General features: G+C 46.1%; 1 protein-coding gene across 1 annotated transcript in view; it reads left to right on the forward strand.

The window, feature by feature from the left end:
* NUGGC (nuclear GTPase, germinal center associated) overlaps nt 1-12,517 on the forward strand; it is a 51,635-nt gene extending 39,118 nt beyond the window's left edge. Inside the window, exons 14-20 of the mRNA XM_036855590.1 lie at nt 74-238; nt 2,473-2,630; nt 4,118-4,259; nt 5,429-5,537; nt 6,579-6,715; nt 8,735-8,825; nt 12,378-12,517. Coding sequence (XP_036711485.1) covers nt 74-238; nt 2,473-2,630; nt 4,118-4,259; nt 5,429-5,537; nt 6,579-6,715; nt 8,735-8,825; nt 12,378-12,517 — 942 coding nt within the window. The remainder of the gene's footprint in view (nt 1-73; nt 239-2,472; nt 2,631-4,117; nt 4,260-5,428; nt 5,538-6,578; nt 6,716-8,734; nt 8,826-12,377) is intronic.
* Nucleotides 12,518-12,720: the final 203 nt, after the last annotated feature.

Here is a 12,720-nt window from a genome sequence, read left to right on the forward strand (position 1 = left end):
GCAAGCAGAGCTGGAGGAGACGGTGCCTTGAGGGAGGGGCTGGCCTCATGCTCCTGATGGTCCTTGTCTCTAGAACGAATACTTGCACGTGAGTGGCCTGCGGAGATTTGTGGAAGAGGAGATACAGCTGCTGGAGAAGGCCATTGACCAGTGCTTTGCCCACATAGTGCAGCCTCTGCAAGAAGGGGTCCAAAGTGCCAGGAGTTCCTACCGACGGATCCTTGGGGCGTGCCTGGTGGTGAGTGACCCTCTAAAAAGAAAAACCGTGATGTTCGGTGAGACCTGCCTGATTCTCCACCTTTTTTCACTATCCCATTGCTTTTAAAAGAAATAAAGAGCTAGAAGAAATTAGGAGAGAGTGAAAATTGCACACAAGAAAGCATATTGAGTGAATTGTTTGTGCATTGTGAGGACGCAGGGAAGGGTACATGTGCAGCAGAAAGAAATGGAATTTAGGATCCGAGGGTCTTGTTTTGAACGCCAGCCCCACCAAACATCCTCTCTGTAGGCCTGGGCAAGGCCCTAAACCCACTTAAGCTTGTTGGGATTTTTCTTCTATAAAATGGGGATGGTAAACACTTGCCCAATCTATTTCACAGGGCTGATGTAAGAATCAATTAGATACACAGTAAGAAAGCACCCTATAATCTCTCACTTGGCACACAAATTGTTGTTTTATCCTTTAATTATTCAATAGTTATATGGGGTTTCTAAGGGATGAGAGATAAGAAATGTGTGTGGTTGTTTAAGCCACGAAGTTTGGGGTAATTTGTTTCATAGCGATAGGTAACGAAGTGACCCTGGAGAGAACTGTTTCTATACGATGGTGGAAGATCCCAGATCACAAAAGGTGAATGAGTGGGTGGGTGCTGAGAAGGTGAAGGCACGAGGTGGGGACCAGTCCTCTGAGACAGTGTGCTTGTGGAGGAAGGAGCAGCAACAGGCACCTTCAGGCTGTCACCAGGGCTTCATCCCAGGAACCGTCCCCTCTCTCCTCAGCCCTCCAATGGCTTCTTTACTCTGTGGCTATGGGCACAACCCAGGGTGTTCCTATTTCATAAGCAACTTGCCTTTGCGATCAGATATTTGGGCAGACATGTATATACTAACATCATATCTTTAGGTAACAATAGCCTAAATGTCTAATCATACGAGAATGGTAAAGTGAATTATGATACATCCATATGACATTACGTGGTTATTGAAATAATTTTTTGGAAGTATTTACAATGAATTCAGGAAATGCTCATGTTATAATATTAAGCAAAAATTGGCAGAATATTAAAATAGAGATAGATGATAGTAGATTGATATGGGAAGATAGATATGGATAGATAGAGATAGTATGATGCCAGTTGTACCATGCTACATGGCCATTCACTTAAAACATATTCCCTTAAAACATATATCATTGACTAATGATCACAAAGGCCTCTACTGAAATTTCAGTCAGTGCAAATGTATTTTTTATTCTCTTTGCTGAAGATCAATCACCATGTGGCTAAAATTTGTCAAGTCTCTTATAGCTCTAGCTTCATATTATTTTTTTCTTCCGATGTGTGAGTTTATGTCTCTGGGAGAAAATATTACAAAGATATACACATCAAGTTACATTTTATCAAATATTTTTTAAAAAGTGTAAAACACCCTGGTGGCGCAGTGGTTGAGAATCTGCCTGCTAATGCAGGGGACACGGGTTCGAACCTGGTCTGGGAAGATCCCACATGCCGCGGAGCAACTAGGCCCCTGAGCCACAATTACTGAGCCTGCGCATCTGGAGCCTGTGCTCCGCAACAAGAGAGGCCGCAATAGTGAGAGACCCGCGCACCGCGATGAAGAGTGGCCCCCACTTGCTACAACTAGAGAAAGCCCTCGCGCAGAAACGAAGACCCAACACAGCCATAAATAAATAAATAAATAAATAAATAAATAAATAAATAAATAAATAAATAAATAAATAAATAAAATACAAGCTCAAAAAAAAAAAAATGTGGTCTTTAGAAAAAAAAAAAAAGTGTAAAACATCGAGGCTGTGCTTGGAAAACCTAAAACACATACTCGCGGTAGAATCAGAGCACATTTTCATTTAATAACTGCTGATTTGGCACATACTTATCAAGCATGACCTATACCAGGACCAGATGGTGAGAACATCACGATGGATGAAACATTGGGCCTCATCTTAACCAGCTGATGGTCCAGTTTAGCAGCCTGATGAGTAAAGAGACAAATGCAAAGCTGTATGTAAGCAGAGAGCAGAGGATGCTTTGGGAACCCAGGGCTGGGGCACCCGCCAACTTGAGGTGTGACAGCTGTCCTCTCTGTGTAGCTTAATAATACATTGAAAGATCATGTCTCTACTCTTCCCTGTGATTCTTGGTAATGGTGTTTGGCCAAAGGCAGTGCAACTCTGATCCCGTGAATTCTAGGTAACACCTACTAACGCCACTATCTTATTGTTTAATTATCCAGAGGAGTAGAGGAAACCAGGGTTTTCATCAGACTCTGAAAGCAGTTTGCCTGAAAAACGGTATCTATGCCTCCAGGACTCTTGGGAGAATAGATCTGAACGAAGCCATCACGCAGCCCATCTATGAACAGATTGATCCCGTGTTTGGAGTCATTTTTAGGTAAAGGATCCTTCACTTGGCTCCTCTGTGAACAAACATCCGAAGAACGCTCATCTTTAAGAATTTGTACTTTGGATCTGGAAGGGTCCAGAGTAGCTTGCAACTTGAGGAGGAAAACTTAGTCTTTGGCAAAACACAAAAGCCTTAGTTTGGTTTACTTAAAAATTTCCCGTGGTGACCTGGAGTGCAGCTGGAGATGCTGCTTTCAGATTAATATTATGATTCCCATTATTTTTCAAATATCTCCTACATGCACCGGGGATCCATTTTCTTATAGATCTGAGCCCAGGACAGGGGTATTTTGGTTGGAGAGTGTGGAGTTAAGGAAACACACGGCCTTCGTAAATTTCCCTGAATGAGAAAAGGAAAAGTGGCTCACGATGACTCTGCTTGCTTTTGACACACAGCGTGCTCACACGTGGCGTGGGGTGGGGGGCTTGAACCTTCACAGCGCCCCGTCCTTCCCTTCTTCCTTGACCTCCAATCCTTTTCTCCATCCACAGAAACAGTCTCTCCTAATCCCCAGCCTGTCCCCAGTCTCCCTCCTTTGCCCCTGGCATTTCACCTGGCCTACCACCCTCTCCTGTTTCAGCCATTCTACCTTTGCTCGATTCTTACTCAGTGCCTCCACTCCCGTGCCCCCAACCTTCCTTTAAATTTGTTTGGAATCCTGCTATTCTACCTACGCTCACCCACCCCTGTTTACACATCTGTAGTGTAAACTCCAAATTCCTTGGAACGGCCTTCAAGACATTCCACCTGCTTCCAACTGGCCTTTCCCATCTCTCCCCACCCCCCTGTCAGTGTCAACCCCTGGCTTTAACCAGCCTGCAGACAGCAAAGAGCAACTGAGATGTACCAGGAACTTGTGCTAAGCACTTTGCAGTCATCCTGTCGTCACACCCTCCCCATAACCCTCTGAAGTGGCTCTGGTCTTCTTACAAGTGAACACACTGCCATTCGGAGGAATCATATAGTTTTCCCAGGGTCACCTGGCTCATAAGTAGAGAGCTAGGACTTCAAGCCTCTGCCCTCTCCTCTACTCACCTGATGCTTTTTATTCCTGGGATGTCCTGAAACCTAGTTCACTATGTCGTCCCTGTGGAGAACGCCTCCTCCTTCTTTTCACGTCCCTAAATCTTACCCATCTTTTAAGGTGTAGTTCGTCCCACCCTTTCAAGTGGGAACACCTGGGCAGCAGAAAGATTATGAGTTTTGAGGTTAAACAGATCAGTGCCCAAGGTCTGGCCCTGCTACCCACTAGCTGTGCGACTTTGAACACATTAGCTACCGTCTCTGAGCCTCAGCTTTCTCATCTGTAAAATGGACATCGTTGCACGGACTTCATTATGGGAATTTTATAACTGTTAGATCTCGTCCTCCTTCTCTTAAAAATGAGTAAAAGAATACCAGCTAGTTTCCTCTTTGTTTTAACCCCACAATAGCCACCGTTGTCTCTTAACATTTTATGGTGCTTTCCCCTGTAGGTCTGGGAAGCCCACTGATGGTTCAGCTCTGATGCCCCACATAGATGCTTTTAAGCACTCTCTGCAGGAGAAGATGACGGAAATTGGGATAAGAAATGGCTGGAAATATGATAGCTATAAAAAGAGTTTCCTGATCCAGGAGGTAAGATCCTTATAAAGAGAAGAGGGCAGCAAGGGTGGGTAGTGGTTTTCTTCCCAGCAGGAGTTTGGAGGTTGCCTGTCTTTTCCCACTTGTTTTCCTGGAGTGTCCAGGGTCTGGGTGGACCTTACAGCAGGCACTGTGGGATACAGAACATAGTGGGATGGGGCAAAGTGAAGCGGTCCTGAGTCTGCTACAGACGTAGCAAGCTTTGTCCCACTGAGAAGCAAGCAACAGTAAACGCTGAGATTGTCAAGTAGACCCAGTTCCCAAGAAGAATCTTCAAAGAATCCTTAGAAGTATAAACATTTGAATCCACTGGTACCATTCTCACTGACTTCTTTATCATTTTTGCCAGTATCATGAAGTATTATCCACAGCGGTGAAGTTTAAAGAAGTGTCTTTTTTTGCAGATCATGTTTCAGTTTTGAGTCCTCAAGACTCTTGTCTGTGACTCAGTTTCTTAGTCCAGCCTGTCTGAGTCTGTTTGGGCTGCTGTAACAAATACCATAGACCGGGCAGCTTATAAACAGCAGAAATTTATTTCTCACAGTTCTGGAAGCTGGAAGTATAAGATCAAGGCGCAGGCAGATTTGGTGTCCAGTTGGGCCTGCTTCCTGGTTCACGGGTGGCCATCCTTTTGCTGTGTGCTTACATGGCAGACGGGGCAGAGGAGCTCTCTGGGGTCTTGTCTATAAGGGGAATCATCCCAATTGGGAGGGCTCCCTCCTTAAGACCTAATCACCTCCAAAGGCCCCACCTCCCAATGCCATCACATTGGGGTTTAAGATTTCAACATAAGAATCTGGGGGAACATGACTATTCCATCCACAGCACAGGCCCAGCCCAAGTTACAGGGTAACACTAGAGAAATCGCCTGTGCCTCCCCCGCCCTCCCCCAAATGCCCCATCCCAGCAGCTTGCACGCACCCGAGTTCAACTCTGCAAATAGTTACCGAGTTTTCTGAGGTGCCCGGCACTGTGGGAAGCACTTGGGGATATAAAAATGCTTCAGATAAAGTTCCTGCCTGTGAGGAGTTCACAGTGGCGGAGACGTGTGAACAGCCAACGGTAATACAGGGCAGAGGAGGCGGTGGCCGTACACGGGAACCCCTGCCCTGCTTCTATTAAGGGATTGTCACAAATGGCTTTTGGTTAACGTGGATTCTCAGATAAGCGCCATCCTGGGAGGCCTGGAGGGACACATCCTCAGAAAGAAGAGGAGGATTTATGAATCTCTCAGCACCTCTGTTCAGAACGACCTGAAGCCCTGTTACGAAGGTGGGCCCCCGAGAGTAACTTTTCCGCCTCCTCCGGGGTCTGTCGGCTCCTTTGGCATCCTTGTCTGCTGCTCGCCCTTCAAAGTGTTTGTCCTCCTGTGTCCTAAGTCCCCATAGCACTCTTGGTCTACAGATTAAAACCAAGCAATTGCAAGGGTGTGGGGAGAGGTCAGCCATGAACCGTTTCCATCTGGGTGTTTCTAGTTCTTTCTGTCCAGCCTTTATCTAGACACCTGGCTTCTCCTCTCCGTGCTGCATCTCAGCTAATTAAACGATAAAATCCATTATCCAATTCTCATTCTTATTTTCTTTAAGTATTTGTAAACTCACTTTCCAGCTTTTTCTTGGTTTGGTGGTCCCACTGTTTTTTTTTCTGGGGTGGGCGGGTGAGTTTGGAATTTTGGAAGCTTCTGCTTAATTCACTCATTAGATTTTCAACATGAAAATGATCTAAATATTGAGTTAGTGTTTTGTGTCATGTTATTCTATTTCCACGGTGTAGAAAATGGTGCTACATGTATGAATATATATAAGTATATGTATGTAGGTATGTATAATATATGTGTGTGTATAGTTTGTTTGCTTGTCTTTTTTTTTTAATGTGCTTTTTTAGTTTTTTAATTTATTTTTAAAATAAATTTATTTATTTATTTATTTTTGGCTGCGCTGGGTCTTCGTTGCTGCGTGCGGGCTTTCTCTAGTTGCGGCGAGCAGGGGCTGCTCTTCATTGTGGTGTACAGGCTTCTCATGGCAGTGGCTTCTCCTGTTGCGGAGCACGGGCTCTAGGTGTGTGGGCTTCAGTAATTGTGGCTTGCGGGCTCTAGAGCACAGGCTCAGTAGTTGTGGCGCACTGGCTTAGTTGCTCTGCAGCATGTGGGATCTTCCCGGACCAGGGCTCGAACCCGTGTCCCCTGCATTGGCAGACAGATTCTTAACCACTGCGCCACCAGGGAAGTTCTTGTTTGCTTGTCTGTCTTTCTGATGCTAAAGGTCTCTAAGCAAGTCCTTGCTGTGCTGTGACTGTGACTATCATTTTTGCCAGAGGCAGCTCAGATCACAGGCAAAAAGGCATGTGAAAGAATGAAAGATGTCCTCAGAAGAGGGCTGGACCAGCAGGTGGCCGAGGGCATGTTCGAACGGGCTCAAGAAAGGATGCAGCACCAATTTCACCAGCTGAAGGTATTTGACATCCATGGTTTGAATTCCAGTCCGAAAGAGGCTCCTGGGGGAGCACAGGAAGCAGGTACAGAAGACAGAAGAAGTTGTAGTTGTTTGGGCCCAAATAGAGCCGGATGCCTTCTGTAGAGAGGGCCCAACCGATGGCCATGATGCTGGGGAGGAGGCCAGCCTCCACTGCCACCACATGCTGGCTCGGGCTTCTCTCTGAGGCCGTGGCTTCAGAAATGCAGCCCCTCCAGCTCTCTCCTGCCTCTTTCCTCTTTACTGAGTCATCACTAGGACAACTGTAATATCTAGAGGGGATCCTAAGCTCTTCACAAACATGAGTTCATTGAATCCCCAGCAAGTCTGTGAACTATACTATTATTGTTCCCATTTTACAGATGAGAAAACTGAGGCAGAGAGAGGTGTATCAAGAGGTCACACAGCTAGTAAGTTACAGAGCGGGTATTTGGGACCAGGTAACCTGGCTCCGGCAACAGCATAATCTTAAGACAGATTTTTTTTTTTAATGAGGGAAAATGACTTGTCTACATTAAATACCAATAGATAAATGCCAGTCAACTATTATAGGTCAGTCCATTACAGTCCCTGGCATAGATATAGGTGTGACGCTGTGTATCTCAGAAGACAGTTCCTAACAGTTTCCTCAAACCTAAGTGCTTCTGTCAAGTACGCTTGGACGATCTTATACCAACCCTGGGTCTCTTAGCTTGCCAACCCCTCCCCAAGTAATATAAATTCTTTGTTTTAGTCCAAGGTACTGCTGGCTGCCCCCCCACCCAGGCCCCAAGCCAATAGGGTTTCCAAATTCATCAGCCTCAGTCCAGGCTTAGCTGACTCTCTCCCAACCTCCTGAGGACCCCGGCTCCTTGCTATTTCCGTCCACCTCTGAACCAGCCTGCTTCCTGAAACCTGCTTCTGCACAATCTCCTCTCCCCGCATCACCACGGTTTTGGAAAATACCTTTCTCCACAATACAAGGCATGTAATATCTCTTGGACCAGGCTAAGAGGTATCTCATTTACCAGGCGTGGTTTAGTTTCCATCATTTAACATATTACCACCGACTACAAATACTTGCAGAAAATTTGCCAAACTCTACAGCTGCCAATCCCCACTGAATGTATAAAAACTGGCCCTTAAGGTGCCCAAGAAAACAATTCCTCTGAAAAATGATTAGCACGTTGAGCATGTACAAATGTATCTTAAATGACAGTAATGCAGGAAGGTGAAACTAGGCAAGACCACAGAGGGTTCCCATTCTCTGATCTCACAAACAAGGAAGCTGAGGCCAAGGGCCTGAGGTACTAGCACAAGGTTCACAGATGCAGCCGAGATTAGAGCTTTGGGTTCCCGGCCTGGTGCATTGAAGAAAAGACCATAAGACTTGGAGTCAGGAGATGCAGGTTCAAAACTAGGCTCTGTCAGGCTAGTGGAGAGTCCAGTGCTTTTCAAAGGGAGGCAAGAGATGCTTAGAAGAGGAAAACTGGTTTTAGTTGATAGAACGACTGAGAGTGGCAAGAAGACATTTCTCAGGTAGTTGGAAAGTTATATATTAATGGTGTATTATGAAAAGCAGGAGGTCAACAAACATTTACGCAGTGACTAAATGCATGATAGGACAATGGGACGGTGACCCTCGCTTTGCCTCTTTTTCTGTCTCTGCGGTGGCTGTTCTCCCCCCACCATGGCTCTGTGCGTCCTCATTACTCCTGATTCGGTCATTCAGCATCAGAGGTACAATTTCCATGAGTCTAGGAAAGGAGATGCAAAGGCAGGTGGGGCCCCTCAGAAATGCTGTCCTGATGACTCTGGTCACCCAGGGTATTCTCAAGTGGTCCACCCTTGGACCTGACTTTGAAAAATTTGCCAAAAGGGGAACTTTGAAAAAGTTGCCAAAAGGCAACCCCAGTCGCTAACACTCTCTGGCTGGGGGATTGGGTGGGGTCCCTTTCATGAGATTCCTTTCCCTTAGGCTGTGCCCTCCTAACAGAATGACCGTCCTTTGTCGTGTAGAATGGAATCACGGAGAAGGTGAAGGGCAGTATCACCACCATGCTGACCCTTGCTTCGTCCCAGGGGGATGGGCTCTACAAGGAGCTTGCAGGTAAATACATACGACCTTTGCATAAAGGGTGATGATGCCGACGCCCTTACCCCCCAAACTGCGGTTGCTCGTTGCTGGATTTAAAGAAACTAAGTTAGGAAGAGTTTCGAGAGCAAGGGATGGAGATGATGAGGACGATTATGACTGCCCCCTCCTTTGCTGAGCACCCAGCTGAGACCAAGCATTATATTCGGGTTTTGTGTACAGTGTCTCACCACATTCTTACGTTCACCCGCAGGGGCAGGCATTCTTGCTCCATTTTGCAGATGCAGAAGCAGAAACTTAGATAATGCGCCGAGGACCCATAGCTGGAAAGCGGCAAATTCAAATCCATTCCTCTGTCCTGGTGTCTCCATAAACCCGTTCTTTTAGATTGATATCTTCCCATGAGAAGCCTCATTTTCTGGTTGTGGTGGAGAAGGTTTGTTTTCACCCACCAGGAAGCTGGGGATGCAGCACCAGGGGCGTGTGGTACAGGCAACCATCTCCCCTTCACACCATGGGCTCCACCAGGTCCCCTGGTGTAAACCGGAAAGTGTAAGCTGGTGCAGACAGCAACTGGGCAATTTCTAGCAAAATTAAAAGTGTGCACATCCTTTGGCCCAGCAATCCTTCTTCTAGGCATTTATCCTCTGATATCCTCATACACGGCAGAGTGGCACGTGCTCAGGGTTATTCAGGGTAGCATTGTTCATGGTGTCAGGACCTCAAAGATCCATCCATAGACTTAGGGGTCGTGACGGTTAAGCTCACTTAGCTACACCACTAGTAGAGGACCTCGCAACTGGTTAAAAAAAAAAAGCAGCTTTATATGTAGCGGTAAGAAACAAGCTCCAAGATATATTGTAAAGTAAAAAAAAAAAAAAAAAGCATGTAATGTGTTGCCATTTGTGAGAGAAAAAAAAGGAAAAGCATATGTACGTGTCTGTATATGCAGAAAAATCTCCATGGGCTACACAGGAACTGGTCACACTGGTTGCCTCTAAGGAGGGGAACTGGAGCCTGGAGAATGGGGAGGGCGGAGACTCGCTTTGCACTGGGTCTTTTAGGTTTTAAACTGTGTGCACAGTTGCCTGCTGGGAAAAAAAAAGAGCTGCTGCCTTTGCTGAGTCCATCAGGGTGAAAGTGGTCAGAGCTATTTCCAAAGAAAAAGCCACAGTTTCCACTCCTAAAGATCTGTCCTGCACTTACGTATTTCTTTGGAAATCATCGTTCTCTCCCAATTCTGGCTGGTGAGACGGCCATCTAACCTGTTCCTAATGGTCTCTGGGAAGGAGATACGACACCCTTGCACTGCAATTTATCGGTCTTTCCCATGACCATCTGTCTTGAACCTGTTTTAAGATTAGAGTCACCCAATCATGTCTTCTTTTAAGAACCCCCTCTCGAAGTGGTCAAAGGTCTTCCGACTCTCCAGGTCTCACAGACAGAAAACGTTCCCCTGAGTTTGATGTAAATTACTCTTGCCACAATTTAAGACCGTCTCCTTTTCTTCCCATTACCAGTGAATATACACTATGTAGGGAGTACTGTGCCAGGTACCAAAGAGGTCTGAAACAGTGCCTGCTCTGAGTCTTAGCTGGTTGTTAAGACAAGATGTGCAAGACTGTAAATCACAATAGCAGATCATATGCATTCACTCCACAAGAAACCACAGCCCCGGGCTTCCCTGGTGGCGCAATGGTTGAGAATCTGCCTGCTAATGCAGGGGACACGGGTTCGAGCCCTGGTCTGGGAAGATCCCACATGCTGCGGAGCGACTAGGCCCGTGAGCCACAACTACTGAGCCTGCGCATCTGGAGCCTGTGCTCCGCAACAAGAGAGGCCCGCGCACCGCGATGAAGAGTGGCCCCCACTTGCCGCAACTAGAGAAAGCACAGAAACGAAGACCCAACACAACCAAAAATAAATAAATTAATTAATTAAAAAAAAAAAAAGAAACCACAGCCCCCTCCTAGGCGCTGGGCAGTGTTCTAGGTACTGAGGATACAGCAATGACCAATACAGACAAAAATCTCCGCCTTCATGGAGCTTACAGCCCAGAGGGCAGAAGGTAGGCAGGAAGTAGAATAAATAAAGTGTGTGGCAAGCCAAAGGGCAATACATGCTATGGAGAAAAATAAAGCAAGGAAGGAGAGAGAGAGGTCCCGGAGGAGGGGCCAAGTGGCCAGGGAAGGTCTCACTGGGAATGTGACATGTAAACAAAAACCTGAGGGAGGGGATGCACTTGGGCACCAGACTTTTATTCCCACAGTGCAGAAGACAGTGGTTATTCAGGGCTGGGACACTGGGGTAGCTTCAAGTAAGCTGGGCCCTAGAATGGAGCCTGGAAGGATAAATATGATTTAAGAGGCAGTGAGGAAATGGGAGACCTTCTAGACTCAGGAGAAAGACAAATAGACTCAGGATTCTGACTCCCTTCTTGGTCAAGGTCTTGGCTCCCATCACTGGCCAGCTCAGGGTGGGTAAGTCTGAGTCATGATGTGGGGCACATAGAGCCAAGGGCGATTGGAGAGGCTTTCAGGAGCAATGCCAGAGCCAACCCCAAGGTCAGTCTGAAGTGTCCCTTCAAAGAGGACTGTGTCAGGGTTCTCCAGAGAAACAGAACCAATAGAATGTACACATATGTCCATATATATATATATATATATATATATATATATAGGAAGAGATCATTTTAAGGGATTGGCTCATGCAACTATGGCAGTTTTGTGCATCCAAAATCTGATAAGGGAGGCCAGCAGGCTGGAGATACAAGAAGGACTTGCAGTTCAAGTCCAAAAACAGTCTGCTGGAGAACCAGGAAAAGCTGACATTGCAGATGAAGTCTGAAAGCAGTCTGCTGGAGAATTCCCTCTTGCTCAGGGGAGACCAGCCTTTTGTTTTAGTCAGACCTTCATCTGATTAGATGAGGCCCACCCACATTGTGGAGGGCAATCTGCTTTACTCAGAGTCCACTGATTTAAATGTAAAGCTCATCCAAAAATATACAGACAGAAACATCCAGAATAATGTTTGACCAAATATCTGGGCACCACAGCTCAGACAAGTGGACACATAAAATTAACCATCAAAAGGATACCACTTGATTGCAGATCATGGGCTAAAAACCTGAGATGCCAAAAATAAGAGCAAATTCACTTAGAACGGGGACAGCTGTGGGGAGAGAGATCGGAGAAGGAGAGAGATGCCTGGAAAAGACTTGGGGGAGGTTTTGTGTGGGGTGTGCTTTGTATCTCCTTCCACTGAGCACTTATGAGGCCTTTGTAAAGACTCAGTGATTTCCCAGACCTTTTTTATGGGTAGGTTTGTGTTTATTTTCAAGGTGCCCCCTATGCTGAGATAAGCCTTAAGGTAAGAGCAAGAATGCCTGGTTTGATTGATCTATTTGTAACACATATTGACTGGACTGTCTGATCTCTAAGCTCCATTCTCAAGCTCACATCCTGGGACAGGTGACTGAGGTCAGAACAGGATTCTCGGGGGATTTGTTTTCTGGGGACGTTTCTGAAAAGGACTAACTCCTAATGCTTGCTTTCTGCTCTTCTGTAGATGTCAAAAGTGAATACAAGGAGATGGAGAAGCTGCACAGGAGCCTGAGGGAGGTTGCTGAGAATGCACTGCTGCGTCGGGGCATGCAAGATTTCCTTCTGAGGATGTCCCCCAGCAAATCTGGCCCCCCCAAAACATAGATTTAATTCTTGGGGCTTAGCACCATGGAGTACAAACCCGGAGGCAAATAATCAGATTTACTACTGTTTGTTAAAACCTAATAAAGAACACCTCCCAACTTTGGGGGCTTTATAGACAACTCAGTCTATTGTTACTTCTGTCATAAGCTGAGTACGGAGCAACATCGTTTCATTTTTCTACTATTGCCACAAAGAGTCATCTT

This window comes from Balaenoptera musculus, chromosome 6, assembly GCF_009873245.2.
Source record: "Balaenoptera musculus isolate JJ_BM4_2016_0621 chromosome 6, mBalMus1.pri.v3, whole genome shotgun sequence".
Taxonomy (NCBI): Eukaryota; Metazoa; Chordata; class Mammalia; order Artiodactyla; family Balaenopteridae; genus Balaenoptera; species Balaenoptera musculus.